Below are 18,411 nucleotides of genomic sequence, written 5' to 3' on the forward strand. Positions count from 1 at the left end.
CGCGCTCGCCGCAGCGCCCGGGCGGGGCGGAGGGGCCGAGAAGTTTCTAGAGATGCCGCGCGGAGCGCGAGTGGGGGGCGGGGCGCTCTCCATAGCGCACTCCCCCTTCCCCACAGACCGCGGCCGGTTAGCGCTCTCGGGCTCTTGCGGGGCGTTTAACAGCCCTCCCCCTCTGACCACTTTAAAGTAAAGGGGCAGGCAGTTCCCTTCTGTCGCTAGCGAAATTGAGGCACGGAGCAACTGCGTGCGTGGCGGTGAGGCAGGCCTGGAGCTCGCCTGTCTGCAAGGGGCAGCCTAGTCAGCATCAACACGACTAACACGGGGTAGGATTGGTAGGGTAGGTGCAGCGTGCCCCTCTGCGCCCAGCCAGGCCCTGGACGCGCCTCTGCCACGTGTCTGCTCCCCAGCCCCCCCCCGGTGCCAGGTCGTGCAGGTGCCAGGTCGGGGGGAAGGGGTGAGGGGGCAGGTGCGGGGCCGGCCCTGGGCTGCCTGGTAAGAGTGCGAGGGTGCCAGCGCTCCCGGCTGGGGGACGAGGAGCGCGGCACTTCTGTGCACGCTCCCGCTCAGCAGCTTTCATCCGCTGTCCCCCGGCATGGGGTAGCGCGGGCTGTCTTTACTCTCCCTACACAGTTGTTTTCAGCTGTCCCCAGGGGAGTCCACAACAGCCCCAAAGCAGCCAGCACCTTCCGCAGCTTTCTTGAACTTTCTCTCATTTCCTCTCTGCTTTTTGGACACTACCCAAGTCGTTTTCGGGGCAGGGCGGGCACTGCAGCTGCAATGCGCTGGCAGGGGGTGCTGCGCCCTCTGCTGCCCCTTGCTCGTGCTTGCGGCAGCCATGCGGAGAATGCGGCCCTGCCTCCCGTCACGCCGGGTGACATCACCACTCTGCACCTAAGCCTTCTGCCGCCCTCCTCTCCAGAAAGCACTGGTCGTCCCAGCAAGGCCGGGGTTTCACCAGTGCTCCGCAGCAGAAACAATATCACCTGTATCTAAATGCAATAAACGGTAACCCTGCATCAGCAATCATGCCTTCTGCACGCCCTTGTAAACCCCCGCCTGCAAAGCCAAACGTCTGTCTTTTGTTCTCCCTTCTTCCTCGCAGCATCACTTGGTCCTTCTAGAGGGAGATGGTGGGTGTCTAGCAGAGCAGGTGGGCAGGCAGCTAGCCAGTGAGATTGTGTGAGCTTAATATTTTTCACATCCTGTCTCCCATGAACCGTAATGGTGGGATTGGGGTGGGGAGCGAACACCCTGAGGGCTCTGCACCTTCTGGGAACCAGTACAGCTGGCCAGCCTGACCCATCTCCAGGAAACAACGTGCCTGTCAGCTCCAAGGAAGCATGGCTTGGATACGGCTGGTGAGGGGGTATATGAGGAAGGGTTGTGGCTTCTAGGCAGCACCTTGTCTGTGCTTGCTTTCTTCGTAGAAGCTTCTAATGCTTTATTTTCCTACTGATTCACTCTGCCTGTCTATTCGTTCTCTGTTATTCAGCTGCCTCTGAGACAGCAGGAGGATTTTTTTTTTACTGCGCTGTCACACAAATCTCCTTCACTAAATGCCCTCCAATTGCAATATGTAGTATTTGACTGCTCTCCTGGGACCGTGCCTAGGTTTACCTTCCGTTGGCAAGGTCCCAGCTACTGATGTGAGCTCTGTTGTGGGACAACTACACTCACACAAAGCTTTTTCCAGGTCCAAGACCTTAAGTGATTAAATTCTTACTCTTAGAAAGAGAATAGCTGTCTCATTAAATTGAGCCTGGGCTCACTACCTTTCTACCCTCCCTCTACCTGCTCTAGCAAGCATTGTTTTATATCATAAAACAAAAAGCAACATCAATATTTTTAAATGTAGAACTGTGTGTTTTTCATACACGGGACAAGAAAGCAAAAGGTATATGGGGCAGGGTAGATTTGCATCTTATAGATTTAACTAAATCAGAGATGTATAGCATAAGCTTTCCTGAGGCCAAGATCACTTCATCAGCATCTGATGCTTGGGCTCTCAAAAGCTTATGTTTATATAGATATATACCTAATTTAGTTAATCAGGTCATATTTACCCTGCCTTCTGCCTGGCTTCAGACTAACACAGCTAACTACAGCTCTATAGAAAAGTGCATGTTGTTGGAAGGGCACTGCAATTACTACCAAAAGTTGATACTTCCAAAGAACAGGAGGATGAAATAAGCTTCATAGTGTAAACTTTATATACACTGCTGGACAGAAAATGGTGGGTTCTGTCTACACTGCAGTAACTTAACTATAGCAGTTTGACACGGTCAAAATGAGAATTTTAGGAAAAATAAAAATGAGGGAAATGGGGTAAGGTAAGGAAAAATATTTTATGGGTGTGAAGGGGACCTTAACCTTGATGCCATTAGTGTAGTAAAAGATGTGAAAGGAAACAAATGACCTGATTCTCATTTACCTCTTGTAGGGCACTTATACAGTACCAAAACACTGTAAAAGAATTGGCCTGTTATCAAAGACAGAGATCAGAGCTGACTGCTATATCCTTGAAATTGAGGCTAAGAAGTAAGCCAGATGGAAGGGAGCCAGTGGAGGGATTCAAAGAGGAGAAACGATTGGTTCAAATCGGGATCAGAATAATAATGATTTTAGCAGTAGATTTCAAACCAGATTCAAACAGCAAAAAGGCAGGTATCTAGAATGCTACAGAGCAGTCTTTTTCAACCTTTTTTCATTTGCAGGTCCCTAAAAAAATTCAAATGGAGGTGCAGACCCCTTTGAATTGTAAGTGTGGGTGTTCACATACTTTTGATTGATCACAGTCATCTTTTGCAGACCCATTAGACACAGTCTGTGAACCCCCAGGGGTCTGCAGACCACAGGTTGAAAACCACTGCTATAGAGGCAAAATGTACAGCATAAGCATGTATAAACTGGCCCTGAATAAAAAAGTTACACTGAAAATTAGGCAGGTGGAATCTCACTCTAATGGAGTTTGTGGAGAGCCAAGGGTGAAAGTGATAGCTACAGGAGAAATGTAAGGACTAGGGACAGAAATTACACATAAACTGGAAGAAGTGATTGGAAACTGGTTCAAATTTGTAGTACAACAGATGTTCAATGTGCATAAGCTGCTTGCAAAATGGCCCAAACCGGTTTAAGATAAACCTGGATGGATGTACTATTAGATTTTACTGATTTAGATTAAATTGGTATACTGAACTTCTGTCCCAGATCCCCTCCAGATTCAAGTTAATTCATAGTCCCCCCAGCATCCCAGGATGCTTTGCACCTTCCCTGCAAACCCCACCTTTCCAGGGTGGGTGGACTAACCTTTGCCTAAGCTGTCTGCTCTAGCTGAGCAGGGAAGCATGCTTTAGCGCCCCCCAACTTCTGGCTTGGGCCACTGCAGGTATGTGGCTGCATTTCTAGGATCAAAAGTGAATGTCTGTTCACTTGCTTATTGGCTCAATCTGTGTATTAGATTAACCTGTGAAGATTGAATTGATTCAGCCCCAAAAGTTTTGACTGTCTGTACTAGCCAAGGAGATTCGGGTTAGAGTGCTGGGTCTGGGTTCATAATGGGGGAGGCTGGCTATAGTTTTCTTATAAGCCCTTCAAACTATCCTAGGTTCCTAGAAACACAAATCCTGGATAGGTTCTTGGTGGACGTTATCTCCCAGACTCTCTCAAAGGACTTCCCCAACCCCATCATAAACGTTTAATTTCCTCTTATGCTTCCTTCTTTTCCTTAATTCCCTTAGCATGTCTGTTGTCCTTCCATATTCTTTTGCTGGGAGAGGCTCCCTGCTCCCACCTGCAGCTCCCACCTGAAATGGAAATCAGTAACTTACTCTTATTATAAAGAAGCCTCAAAAGTGGAGCTGCACAAACATAATTACTATGTATGTGTTGGGCTGGCTATCCACCAGTCACAGCTGGAGAGCCACTTGGGTAAACTGCTATACATTTTTTATATTTTTATTTTTGACCCATATGCACACGCACTGTATTAAAAGTGTGTTCTAAATAACTGAGGGAAATGCAGTAAACTCAGGCTAATTTGCCCACGGGACAATTTGCCATTATGGCTTAACATTTGCTGCTGTTCCAATTTGCCCGCTTTCTTCCCCCCCTCATTATCAATCCCTAATCACTGGTTACTCCTGAATAATTTGCCATTTTTGGCAAATTCCCTTTGGGGTGGCAAACTCACCAGAGTTGAACATACTGTCTCTGTCTCTACAGAAGAAACCAGTTATAAATAGTTGCAATGCTTCAAAACCTCTAATTGGTCTTAAGTGCTTAGTCAGTGAGTCCTCTTAATTCAGTTGGTTGAACTTTAAAACCTTGACAGCAAAGCAAGTAGTGCTTGAATGCTATTTTTATTTACTTTTAATAGATTATAATTAGTTTAGGCCTTAACACTTAATTGATATAATTTACTCTCTAAAAGGAAACATAGATTGTTGTTAAAAAAAAATCATCAATCTTTATCCAGCTTGGGGAATGGTAAAATAAAATAGATTATAAAAATAAATAAAATAACATTTCTTATCAAGTGAAGAGTAGCTGGTTGGTAGGATACTGTTGTCTGCATGTTAGCTCTGACCTTATGTACAATGCTCGTCAGTGGTTTGGAAGTAAATAGCACACTGGGGACATTTTCACATGGTATCCATTAGGAATGATCTGAGAAGCCAGCAAAAAAGAGATGATGTAAAGGGACCTAGAGGCAAAATATGGCTCAAAGGTAACCCAGTAAGATTTAGCTTGAAAAATACGAACTAATGTATTTGCAAAACAATAATCAGAAACATATAACAATAGAATGGGCAAGCAATGAAGCTGAAAGAGAAACAGAGGAAACTGAGGTAGAAATAAGTTTGCAATGCAGTGTATGGTAGTACAGTATAACCTCATAAATCTGGATATCAAATATCCAAAATTATCAAAAATCCAGCACTTTTTAAAACCACTAGATTGGGGAGTAGCAGCAGCCGGTCCCAGAGCAGCAGGAGGGAACCTTGCATTCAGCAGCTGCCACCGCCATCCACCACACCGTGCTGCTACTCTGGAACCGCCTGCTGCTACCTCCCCACGGCCCCAGAACCGGCCACTGCTCTGGTTTAAAAAATCCAGAGTTTTCAAATTTCTGGCAGGTGCTCAGTCCCGAGCATGCCGGATTCATGAGGTTATACTGTACTGATATTTAAAAAGATCAGTGTTGAGTTACTTGAAGGAATGGAGCAGGAGGTCCCTCTCTATAAAGCTCTGTTGTGAGCATGCCCGATATATTGCTTTTAGCTCTAGACACTGCAGTGTAATAGAATGCAATTCAGAAGAGTGTGTATATTTTAGATGCTGAAGGTATCAATCTGTGGAAAAATGGTTAAGACTATAGTTCTGTAAGGTGCTTAAAAACCTAGCTTAACAGTGGACATGTACTTGAGCCTCTCTTGCCAAATTGGGACCTAAGGCAAGGTGGAATGTGACAACTCTCTGCTCAATCTCACTGGGTTATTTTCTGCTTCTTTTTTTCTCTGTAGCTTCCTTTATACTATATTGCCTCTTGCACTGCTTTGTGCATCTCCTCTCTGTATAGTATTATCTCTGAATGCTATTTACACAATGTTGACTCCTCTTTTGAGCTCATGAATATTGATTTTTAAATGAGACTAGAGCCAACACTAGATTCTGTGATGAGGGACTTTTCCCCAGACAATTTGGTACATTACTGTTTATCTTTTTTTTTCCCCCTGGCCTATTAGCTTGCTTTCAAGCTGCAAGATAATAGTCAAAGCCATTTAAATTAAGTTTTTATGAAATCAAATTTAAAATGCCTTAGACTTTTATAAGTAGACCAACATTAGTGGCATTCATTTTGTTTGCTGGTTTTTTAAATTCTATTTTTAAAAGAGCTATTAAGATTGCCTGGGAAAATTTATTCTTTATAAACTCAAGTTTCCTGCACTTTTGTGCTTGATTAGCTAGTGGATAGCCCATACTGGATAACACAAAAAAGGATGTGTAGCATCTAGTCACCTAGTTTAAACTTAATGGTATTTCACTAAGCATGAAAGTGACGGCGCTTGGAAAATGCTATGTAAGAGCTAATAATAACAATTAATAAGTAGGCCATCACAGTCACCAGATTTCTTTTAAAACTGACACTATATTTACTTTCCATTGGTTTTCTGGTAGCTCCAAAAGAATAATTGTCAGTAGTTCAGTAATTATATTCACAAATTGTTTTGACCTAACATGCCCTTGATGACCCATAGTAGTTGATTTGTATTTTCCTTTACCTGGTCTTTATCAGCACATACTACTACTACTACTACTACAGGTGTTTCTTAACAAGTTGTCAGCTTCTTTGCTTTGTTGCTCTCTTTGAAGCCAGGTTTTATAATGGATTTTAGTGGTTTAAACATTTGGGAGTCATTCTTCATACTACACTGTTTCTTCTTTGATATAGTTACAAAGGTTATTTGCATTACTTTAAAAATGTGGCCTCAAATAACAAGTCATGAACACATTTCTGATTTGTGTTAGCTTCATTTTGGGGGTGGGAGGGAAACCATGATTCAAAGTAGTACAAAATAACTGACTTACTGAATGTGGTTCTCTTCACTACCAGGCATACCTATATCCCTCCAGAGCATGCTACCAATAGCCTATGTTTTTTCCTGTGTTTTGATAACCAATGAGGCAGGCTCTTTAACAAAAAAGAAAACCAGGTACTTTTAATTCAAGAATAAGGAAGTCAGTGGGCAAACTGAACAGCAGCAGCTGTCAGGGACTTTTTTGAATCCATGAACCCTTTCACACAGGCACTGCCTCTCCCCTTCTCCAGCAGTGTTTGTCTAAAAAAAAATTTCCTCCTGGCACAGGGGGAGGAGGGGGACCCACTGCTTCTTTCCCAGTTGCTCTAGGGGTGGGGGAAAAGACAGGGTTGCTCCTGCCCTGCTCCAGCCTGGGGCTGCAGTAAGCAGCAGTGCTAAGTACTGTGCTTGACTCACCAACCCCTTCCAGGCGCTTCCTGGGACACTTGAAGATCACGAAGCCTTTTAGTATCAGTGCCCAGTTTGTCGTGCATTTAGGGAAGGATGCTTTATGGAGAGGCAGGCCCCTCTCTTCCACGTGATGCCTGCCATCTCTCTGTAGTACCAGTACATTTCACTCAGTCCCATTTTGATGCAGCCCTCTACTGAGAGGTTTGTGTGTCTGTTTATGAGCAAGTTCCTGGTCTTCCACAGGGCATTCCTGAAGCAGAAGACAAACTGGTCAAAGCAGGCTCTCAGGATCTCTTGCTGCTTGGGCAAGCATAGCCTCTTCGTTGTAGCTAGGAGTGAGAAGAACCCTGGCTTCTTATCTAAGGAAAATGAAAGGCCAGCTTATTGCTTGTTTTCATGACTACAGCATCTTGGATAGCAGACACTTCTGGCTTTAACTCTTCATTGTGTGGGTGGAACTGCAGTTCACACAATTGTTACAGTAGCTTGGGTAGGTATGCTGGGAGGAAGAAGGAGAAGGCTCAGGTCAGAAGGCTGGGAAGTTAATTGATTCAAGTGCTGAAATTGCAGCCATGTGGTTTTTGTCAGTGGGAGCTGGCAGTGCTCATTGGGGGGGAATTGCATTCCAAACCTCCGCTCTATTTTCTCTTCTTGGAGTCTGAAGCTCCAAAAGGTGGTAGAACATAAAACAGAGCTCTGTAGCAAACACTAGTTTGGAGACTAGTGAAATCAGGATGCATACTTCCCCAACTTTAGTATTTTGCACACTGAGAGTTTCCTTTGTTTCTCCCTCCCCCCAAAAATTGCTCAGCTGTCTATGTCCAGGGGCTTTCTATCCCCAATGGGTCCTGGCTTCTTCACTACTTCAGATGAAATCCCCCTCCAACAAGCTGCTGTCTGTGTGGATCATGATCAGCATGTACTGGCTTTGTAAAGATGGCACAACCTGCAGGGTGACTTCTGGATCCTCTAAGTGCTACCTGCACAACAAAGTCCCACCCTGCTCCCTTTCCTCCCCCTCATCCAGGCTTTTTCACAGAATATAGAACATTTGGGTTGGAAGGGAGCTCCAGAGGTCATCTAGTCCAGTGGTTCTCAACCTTTTTTGTACCAGTTTGAGAAACATTGATAGCCAGCCCCAACTCAGGGCCCCTCACTCCTGACTTGCTCCCCCTGCCCCCAGTGTGTGGGGCAGGAGGGGTGTGTGTGGGGCAGGGGTGGGGGGCAAGCAGCCCCTTCCAGTCTAGAACTCTGCCAGCCTACAAGGGAAAAGCCACAGTTTCCCACATTTTTCTCTTTTAAAGGAAAATCCATTTTTAAAGTTTTTTGATCCATTTTTAAAGTCTGGTCACGACCCTTCCATATATTTTTACAACCTACTTTTGGGTCGTGACCCACAGGTTGAGAAATGCTGATCTAGGCTAACCCCCTGCTCAAAACAGGGTCATCCCCAATTAGCTAATTCCAGCCAGGGCTTTGTTGAGCCAGGCCTTAAAAACCTTCAAGGATGGAGATTCCACCACCTCTCTAGGTAACCTGTTTTAGTGCTTTACCATCTTCCTAGTGAGAGAGTTTTTCCTAATATCCAACCTAAACCTCCCTTGCTGTAACTTGAGACCATTGTTCTTTGTTCTGTCATCTGTCACCACTGAAAACAGTCCAGCTCCATCCTCTTTGGAACCATGCTCCAGGTAGTTAAAGGCTGCTATCAGATTCCCCCTCTGTCTTCTTTTCTGCAGACTAAATAAACCCAGTTCCCTCAGCCTCTCCTTAGAAGTCATTTGCCCCAGGCCCTGAACCATTTTTGTTGCTCGCTTCTGGACTCTCTTCAACTTGTTCACAACCTTTCTATAGCGGCGGGCCCAAGACTGGACACAACACTACAGGTGTGGCCTCACCAGTGCAGAATAAAATGGAATAATTACTTCCCTCGATCTCCTGGCAATGCTTCAACTAATGCAGCCCTGTATACTGTTAGCCTTCTTGGCAACAAGGGCACATTGTAGGCTCATATCCATCTTATTGTCCACTGTAACCCTCACGACCCTTTCTGCAGAGGTGCTGCTTAGCCAGTCAGTCCCAGCCTGTACTAGTGCATGGGATTGTTCTATTTGAAGTGTAGGACTTTGCACTTGTCCTTGTTGAACCTTATGAGATTTCTTTTGGCCCAATCCTCCAATTTGTCTAGGTTACTCTGAATCCTAGCCCTACACTCCAGAGTATCTACTACCCCCTCCAGCTTAGTGTCATCTGCAAACTTGCTGAGGATGAAATCCACCCCATCTTCCAGTCTTCAGAGACTGATGCAGACCTAGGAGATGGAGATACAGAGTTCCTGGCAAGCTCCCTGCTAGTACCTGCTGTCTGAAATACTTTTAGACTGCTTAGGCAGACAAGGTTCCTTGGGTGAATTTGATATCTTTTATTAGACCAACCCAAATGGTTGGAGAATAGTTATTAAGTAAGCTTTTGGGTTCAAAAACCCTTCGTCAGGCCAAGGAAGCTGAAGCTGAAGCTGGCCACTGCCAGTTTCTGGTGTTCCCTTTTTGCCTGCCCCATGTCTCCTGTTATCCCGGCGTTGTGGCTGACTCCCCCTCTCCTCCCCTCCTGAAACACCGGGTGAAGAACGAGCCCTGCGCAGTTCTTGCAGTTCAGGTGGGACCAAGTTACTTCTCTGGGGCTCTTCTCTTTCCTCACAAAGACTTATTAGTCACTCCAAAGGCGTGGTGGCATCCATAATCGGACTGCAGGAAACATGGCAAGGCACGGTCTGTCACTGGCTGAGGAGGTGGCAGACAGCCTGACGTAGGCAGGATTTAATAGTGACCTAGATCTATTTCCAATTTCTACATCTTTGACTGAAATGAGGAGAAGGAAAAGATCATATTTTTCATGTATTGGGACTCTCTTATTCCAGAGGCAGAGCTAACTTGGGTGAACTTGTGGTTCATTGCAGTGTACTTGCTGTTACCCTGACCCTTCTGTGACAGCTGACATTATGTCTGTGCGATAAAGGTGCTTGCTGAAGGCTCTGTGAAGATTAGACTAAGTGTTTTTCTGTATTTGTTTAGATATTAAGCTATATGTTGTTGCTAAAAGCCTAATTAAAGTTTAAGGTGTAGTGAGGCCTTGTATAAAGTAAGGCCTAGTAAATTTAGCAAAGCCTTGAAGCAGTAAGGCCCTGTGGCACCATCTGTCTGGAAGCACTTCATGAAGGAAGTCAAGACCATTCTCATCCTCTTATAGGTGGGGAAACTGAGATGCAAAGAAGGGAAACAACTTTTCCAAGACTGTTCAGCAGACCAGAGCTGGGAACAGAACCTCCTGAATTTTGCCTTCTAAATCTAGAGTCTCCTAAATCTTGTTAGGTTACAGTTCCTTTCTCTAGAGCACCTTATCAACGGTCCAGATATTTCCAGAGGTGCCAATCACACTCCTGGGACTGAAGTCGTATCTGTCTGAAGTTTTAATAGTGTTGCCCATAGCTGTAGTACCTGGTCACCGTCCATATAAAGCCAATTGCAATAGTGAAGTTGTTAGTGAATGATATGGAGTCTCTGAGTACAGACAGGGAAGTTATACCCAGTGTTAAAAGGTAGTGGAGCTGTTTTTCTTTGGAGCGAGGAATGGCACATAGGAAAGGAAAAGAGAGCACGTGCTGATTGATCTGCAGTAACCATTGTATGAAAGGCATATGAGGGCAGTCTGATTCTAAAAGAAAACTGCTAAATTACCAAGAGTTAGAGTCCACTACCATGGATCAGAGTGGCTACACAAAAGTTCTTCCTACCTCTCCCCTCCCATTCCTTAAGCTGAATGTGTTTGTCCACACTCATTGGCGTTTCTCCCCAGTGAAGATCAGAATGGGAAATGTTTATTGTTGCTGGGGTTTTATATACATTTCTGTATCTGTATACATACATACATACTTACATATACGTGTGTGTGTGTGTACACACACACAAATGCATATACATATCCACATATGTACATATAGTTTTTTTTACTCTGTCTTTTTTCACTGTGTGTAATGGAATCAGTTATGGTTTTCTTGTCTAAATATTTTGGTCTGGTGAAAAGTAATTGTGTTGTTTTGTCACTGCTTTCTGTTTAATTGCTAAATACAACACTAAAAAAAAATACCCAAGCAAACAAAAAGTTCCCTCACCCCACCAACTAAGAAAGGTGATAGGTCCACAGAGTCCTTGTCAGCTCCCAGTGGGATGCTGACAGAAGCAGCACAGGAGCACAAAGAGAGAATGGAGTGAATCTGCAGGGTTGGGAGGTAGAAAAATGTTGTTCTGCAAATACAGCATGTTTGCTCTGGAGTCACTGAGACCATAAAGAGGCAATGCTGCAGTATCACAATAGTTCTTCAGAGTTGACTACAGAGTTCGAATAAAGCATTTGGAGCTGTAATATTGCTTCTCTCTCTCTCTCTCTCTCTCTCTCAGATAAAAGGAGACTGAAGATGAAACCCTCAGCCATTTATGAGTGCCTGGTGGGTGGTATTGGGCAGTGGGATTTCACTGGAGATTTTGTTCCCTGTGAGCTGCTGCTTACAGGAGAGGCTGCCTTCCCGGTGCTGGTGAGCCCCCAGAAGCAGGTTCTGATTGCTGTTTCGCAGTTTGGGAAGGGCCGGATAGTGGTTGTTTCCCACGAAGAGATTTTGAAGAACTCCAGGTTCTCCCAGTTCCTTCAAAATGCTGTGGACTGGCTCAGGCCCTCCCCAGGAGCGCTAGTCGGTGTTCATAGGAATTTCGATTCCCTCTCTGAGCTGCTGCTGGGGGCTGGCATCAAAGTACAGCTTGGAGTGGGACTCATTGCCTCCAGCGGGGTGTACTGTATAGATGCCTATGATGACACCCAGGCAAAGGCTTTGGTCCAGTTTGTGAAGGGAGGTGGGGGTCTACTCATCGGAGGCCAGGCCTGGCATTGGGCTTCTCAACACGGTGTGGACAGGGTCCTGTTTGAATTCCCTGGGAACCGGGTGACCAGCATGGCTGGTGTGTACTTCACAGGAAATGCTGTGGAGACAGGTGTCTTCAAAGTCTCGAAGAAAATACCAGAAATCCCTCTCACTGTCAGGTGAGTATCTGAACTCTTCTCATTATGGGCACAGTCTCTCCCAGAACCATGGGCGACTGGTGTAGCCTTACCTGCCCCCCCAGTGACCAGTCAGTGACCTGGGGGGTATCCTCTATGGCCGATCTTGCTGATGGGGGGGGTGCCTCCCCTGTGGCTGATCTCGCTGATGGGGGAGGTGTGGACTGATGCTTTCAGGGTTGCACATGCACCTCCTGTGCATCGCCACTGCCCAGAACATTTACAGAGGGTATCAGGGGAAATACCCCATTTTCTGAAACTCAGCAGTGGATGTACATTCTTATACCAAAAGAAAAGGTCATAATTTAGTCATAATCTTCAAGACAAAAACCAGTACTAGGACTGTCCTAGTTAATTTGTCACTGGCATAGATTCTGGCACCTGAAAAGATTGTTGCACGCTAAGAAGTAGTATTAGAGGGACCTTGGGATTCACGGACGTTGTGGGGTTTCACGTCTGCAGGCCATTGAACAGATGCTGTTAGGACCAAATAAGACTACTGCCTGCTGGAAAGAGCAGGGTAGGGGGCATCAATGATAGCTGAGCTGCAATGGCTACAATTTGTGTTGACATACCTGAACCTGCATTAAACAGGTGTTCTATGAGGCTACTCACGGCAGTGTGAAGCTCTGCATGGGCTAAATATATAAATATTTGTCCACTTTCTCAGGTGGGTTTTACAGCCCCAGCCATGTTCTTTGCTGAGACTACGTTGCTAGCAGTACTTGAGCTAGTGGCTCCCAAGCTGATTGTATCCAGCCTCAGGATCCCTCTTGAGCTTGATCCCTGTGGCTCATCAGGATTTTACTTTCTGACCCTGTTCTCCAGGTGCTGTAGATGCTGAACAGGGATAATATAATGCCTTCACCTGGTTAGCTCTTTTCCCTGGTGCTTAATCAAGGCTGGGGAGAAAGTCCGGGAGTTCAGTAGGAATTATATGTAAATCATAGCTAGTTTTGTTTTGTGGCTTTTTAATGCAACTAATTGTTTTGATTTAGAAAACAGAAATTAAGATTGAAATAGTGTTTAATTCTGACTATGTTACCCAAATATAAGACACTCCATATTTTGAGAGATCCTCAAATAGACTTGTGTTGTAGTCTTCCTCTAGTAAAGCCAAAGGTTGGTCTCCCATGGTCTCCACAGAAGGTGGACCAGGTCCTTTGTGATCATGAATGAAATGCAGGCATCTTTTGTAGAGGAGCAAAATTAACTCTGTGAACCATGCAACAACTTTGGGAAGGGAGAGGTACCTCATTCCCCCCCTCCTTCTATATTTGAGGAAACTCTGGGGATTTTTAGAAGTGGATATTTGGTGGAATGCCCAGGGTAACACCCTGCGCTAGATTAGGTCTGGCAGCCAGAAAACCAGTTTAACCTGCTTTCTGGGAACTTTCAGAAATTAGTCTCCAGGACTGAGGAAGATCTGCATGCCACCTGCCCTCTTGGTTCCTGGCACAGAATGAGTGCAAGCTACTTCCACATACCAATTAGTGCCAGCTGCCAGCATGGTCATTTGGGGTCAGGAAAAACAGAAAACAAGAAAAACAGATGTAAAACTTTGGCTGGAGATAAGGCAAATGCCCAGCTGGCCCCACAATCTGGCTAGCATATATTCATTCTCTTCCTCCTCCTCTGAGCTTGACATGGCTCGCTTTTGATGTATACAAAGCATACCAAGGTCTTTAATGACTACAATACTGTTTTGCTTCCATTATCTGGCCATTATATTGCATGGCAGTTGTAATAACATTTTCCACACATTTTTTTTTTTCCTTTCTCTCACTCCCACCCTCTCCCTCTTCCTGTTAGCACTTTTAGGAAACTCTTTTTTTTCTCCCTCTCTTTTGGAAGAACAATTAGGAGTGTTGCTATCTGGATTCTGGATTTGTTTTCCTGCACTTAGAGAGAGAAATGTTACCATTGGATTTAGAGGTGCTAAGGATACAGCTTCATACTAAATTAATTTAAAGTTGCTAATGACTAATTGTTTTGCTGCCTGAAGCATATTGGCAGCAAAGCAATGCAAGAGTTTCATTGGGGAGAAGTTCTACAGAGATAATTGCACCTTGAATTACTGTTTAGGGTGACTTCCACCCTATTTGTGTAGCTTAATCGGGCTTCCATGGTACATTTTATTTGAGCTGATCCCCCGCATAATAGAGAATTTAATTCACAGAGGATAAAACTAAGCTTTAAGATCACTGATTTGCCCCAGTGATAGGTCTCATTTGAAGAAGAAACTGGGAAAAAGATATTAGGAGGAACGTTAAGTTTTTTAATTCTTGCCCTGTGGACACATGGGATTGCTTCACTTATTCTCAAGTAGCCGCATTTTTGCTTAGGAGGAAAATTACCAATAAAAACAAATTCTTCACAACTGACAGAGGGAAAATTAAACAGCCAAGTGCGGGGTGGGGGGCCTGGGAGGGGAAAGAGGGAATTGAAACAAAACACTGAACCAATGACTTTTGACTACACTGACATGTGAGACACACATGGAGATAGCAGAGGGTAAGAAGAGGAGTCTTGAGTAAAAAGAAATGGGACTGCTGAGAAGCAGAGGTCATTTCTTTACAGAGATGAAAGACTTAACTCGGTGTGTGTCAGTGACTGATAGTAAAAGAAAGAGCACAGGAAAATATTTTACCTTGGCTAGATGATTCATTTTTGGGATGGGTTAGTTAGGTTAGTTCTGTCTTAAGTTTGGCCTTGTCTGTGTCCAGAAATCATGAGTCAGACCTGCAAAAATCATGAGCTGGGCACAACAAGGATGAGATTTTGTAAGGACAATAAATTTAGGGTTTGTCTTCTGTGTTTTGAACCTTCGTGGTACACTCAGGTGACAAATTTAAGCTTTTCTTCACAAGCATGAGGGCTAGAAACTCATTTTAATTTAAAATGAAAGCTGAGAATCTCACACAGTCTTTTGACTCCAGGAGCTGAGGCTTTAAGAAAAAGTCCAGCTGTTGTGGTAATCACTACAGAATAATGACAGTTGGCAGCAGAAGCTGGCATGGATGGAAAAATGGGTTGATTGGACCTTGGAGAGGTGTCTCTTGATTTTTGCAGGCATGGAGCCAATCTCTTTCATGATGTGGAGTTTCTCATGCATGGTGTGACAGAGCTGGATATCGTGACAGGCGGGATACCCTCCCATTTGCTGGTGCATGGTGTGCTGGCCTTCCCACTTGGCCTGGATGGCTCACTACACTGCTTCTTTGCCGCAGCACGCTATGGTCAGGGCCGTGTGGTAGTGACATCCCATGAGGGACAGCTGTGTGCCCCGAAGCTGGCCAGGTTCCTGCTCAATGCTGTGAACTGGTTGGATGCTGGGCGGAAAGGGCTGATTGGAGTTGTTGCCAGCTTGAAGGGGCTGTGCCCCATTCTCTCTCAGGAGGGGCTGAAGTTCCAGGTGTCAGAGCTGAGGAATGACATGAGTGTCTACTGCTGCTCTTCATACAGCGACCAAGAGGCTGACAAGATCCACACGTTTGTGGCAGAAGGAGGAGGCCTGCTGATTGGGGGCCAGGCTTGGTATTGGGCCTCCCAGCATCAAGACCGAGCTGCTGTCGCTGAATATCCTGGCAACAAAATCCTCAACCACTTTGGCATCAGCATCCTGGGCATGAACATCAAGGCAGATAAGTACCCAGCTCAGCTCCCCATGGAGCACTACCACTTCCGCCATGCGCTCTCTCTCTTCCAGAGGCATGTGGACAAGGAAGAGCCTTTCCAGCCTCCCTTGACCAGCTGGCTGCAGAGGCTGAGGCAGGACTGCTCTGCCTTCCTGCGCATCCCAGCTGAAGACTGCCCTACCTACAACTCACTCCACCTCATCCTGATCAAGGTGCTGCGTAGAACTGGGATCCCACGGGTCAGCAAGCAGTGCCCAGTGAAGAGCAACTCCAAGGAGGCTGTCCTGCTAAGCCTGGCAACAGAGCTGTCCCAAAACACGGCAGACTGTGCTGCCCTGGTACAGAAACCTGGTGATGGTGTCTGCCTGCCACCTTCCACCTCTCGTATCACTGTGGAAATAGCTGGCACAAATGCAGGTGAGCTGTTCTGTCCCCTTCCCATATAGAATCACATAAAAATGCAATGGGAAACTATGATATGCTGTGTAGGTATGCTCATGTGTGTATATGTGTGTGCATTTATGTTTAAGCATCCCCCTGCTGAGACTGCACTCCAGTGCCAGATTCACTCTTTTATCTGAGTGCATACCATGATTTAACATGATGGCTCTTTTCAGGGGCTTTGATCTGGATGGGGCGCTTGCATCTTGTGCAGCTGTATGGAATTGCATGTATCATTATGAGTGGTCCCATGTTAGAAGTGACTGTTGAGCTGCAGAGTTAATGAATGTCTGGAGTGTACTGCCATGGCCAGAACTGTTTTGTTGTTGTTTGTCTGTGTGCTTACAGTTAGTTTCCCATAATTGTTTGTTTCTGTTCTCTTTGGGTCAAACAAAACGTTGTGTTCAGCCCCAAATTGCACATGTTCTACTTATGATTTGAGCATTTTAAATTTAAAAAAATAATTAAATGGAATGAAGTTTCTAGGCAAAAAGTAGTTTTGAATGGAAAAATTTAAACCTTGTTTTAAAAACATTTTCAACATGAAGAATCCTGCAAAGTAGAAGTGAAGTTTTGAACTGTGTTGGTGCCTTTGGATTTGCACAAAAAATTTTGAGCATCAAATTTTTGTCCAGGAGTTTTGGAGAGTACAGTACTTGGCTTGTAAGGTATGTGATTTTTGACCAGAAAAGAATCAGATGTTGCTTAACTCATGATTTCCTAGATTTTTCAGGCAGATTTTGGAATCTTTATTTACCTTGGTGAGCATTCAGAGCATGTCTCCAATGCAAACTTTGCCAGGCAGCGACACCTTCAAATATGTTGTGCTGTTCTGTGGAAGTTGACTCCTGAACCAAAAGAAGTATAGCCCTGTTTGCTTGATGCGTTGGGCAAACTGATTAACACTGAATGATTGTGCCAGTTAGTTCTCTCCTGGGCCAATTAGCCCATGTGCAGCATTATGTGATAATACCTGTGATGTTTCTGGTTTAGGGGACAGCCTATATAGGGCTGCACAGTATGTTTGAGGGCACCACTGCCCAGCGTGCTGTGTTTGACCATATAGACATGGTGTAACACATGCAAATAGATCAGTTACCTTCAGTAGAGTTAGGTTCTCCAATATGAGCCGTTAATGCTCAGACTTGCAGTCTGCTGGAGCAACCTTAATGCAGATCTAGTAAGGAATTCTTTTGCTTGGGCAGTATAGAGCGTCACATCCATGCTTTGCTGCTTATCACAGGTTTACAATCTCTAGCCAGATGATGATTACATTTCTCTGGGGTGGTATCTAGATTCAAGTGACACTACTGTGGAATGCTAAAGGTCCTCAGACTTCTAATTGGACCCAGGAAAGGGTGGAAGAAGATCTTTGTGCTAAATTTGTCATGCACTCAGCTAGTGGCATTGCTCAGAATTGTAATTTGGGTGGGTTCCAATATACTGTGGATGAGTAGCAACCAGTGGTCTGATGTCACGGAAACTTGTTTGCATTGCAAATGACATCAGACAGCATTTGGAAGAGTTTTAACTGTTTGATGTCATTTGCAGTACAAATGAGTTTCTGACACATCAGACCACTGGTTGCTACTCATCCACAGGATGTGGAACTATCATGTTTTGGGCAGGTTTGGTAAAACATGGACTGAGAGGACTGAGAAAGGGGAAAACGACCAGCTCTTTCTTTGCCCTGAAAACTCAGGAATATGTTAGGTTGGGCAGAACACAAGGATGGGGAGGAGTTACGGAGGCTAAATCAGTTCTCATGTGTAGGCCTGTCTTCTGATTCATTTGTAGGTGGGACAGCATGGAGAAGTACTGGTCTTTACCTACCTGATGGGAGCACGGCTGTGATAACCCTTCCTTGTACGGCAATCAGTGCTGGTCTGCAGGTGACTTCTGTGGACTTAATGCACTGATATATTAATGAGCTTTTGGTATCAGTGACATGAGTTGTAACTGCTCAGAACCATTCCTTAAGGCTGCCCTATCCTTTCCCATTCCTTGCCCTCTGCTGCCACCTTGTGACTAATTTATTACATTGATTTTAATTTAGTTGGGAGAGATTACACCAGTTTTTAGATACCACATAAGGGAGCAGATAGAAGTGACAATTTTTGCCTGATCTGGCCACAGAAAGCAGTTTATGGCTGTGACCAAACACAAGTGCATGGTTGCAAACAGCTTTAAAATGACCAATTGGGTGAAAATCTGACCCCTCATTGCATGAGGTATCA

The 18,411-nt window shown here is 44.9% G+C and overlaps 1 protein-coding gene across 6 annotated transcripts in view; it reads left to right on the top strand.

The window, feature by feature from the left end:
- Positions 1 to 50: 50 nt before the first annotated feature.
- Positions 51 to 18,411, top strand: part of TCAF2 (TRPM8 channel associated factor 2) — a 34,372-nt gene continuing 16,011 nt past the window's right edge. For 2 of the 6 annotated variants that reach the window (XM_025191276.1, XM_025191274.1), the window contains exons 1-5: positions 51 to 323; positions 744 to 1,005; positions 11,444 to 12,077; positions 15,168 to 16,150; positions 17,972 to 18,066. In XM_025191276.1, coding sequence (XP_025047061.1) covers positions 11,461 to 12,077; positions 15,168 to 16,150; positions 17,972 to 18,066 — 1,695 coding nt within the window. In that variant the 5' untranslated portion in view covers positions 51 to 323; positions 744 to 1,005; positions 11,444 to 11,460. The remainder of the gene's footprint in view (positions 324 to 743; positions 1,006 to 11,443; positions 12,078 to 15,167; positions 16,151 to 17,971; positions 18,067 to 18,411) is intronic. The other 4 variants (XM_025191278.1, XM_006035125.3, XM_025191275.1 and 1 more) reach the window with 4 other exon arrangements.

This window comes from Alligator sinensis, unplaced genomic scaffold, assembly GCF_000455745.1.
Source record: "Alligator sinensis unplaced genomic scaffold, ASM45574v1 scaffold1386_1, whole genome shotgun sequence".
In the NCBI taxonomy this organism is placed as follows: Eukaryota; Metazoa; Chordata; order Crocodylia; family Alligatoridae; genus Alligator; species Alligator sinensis.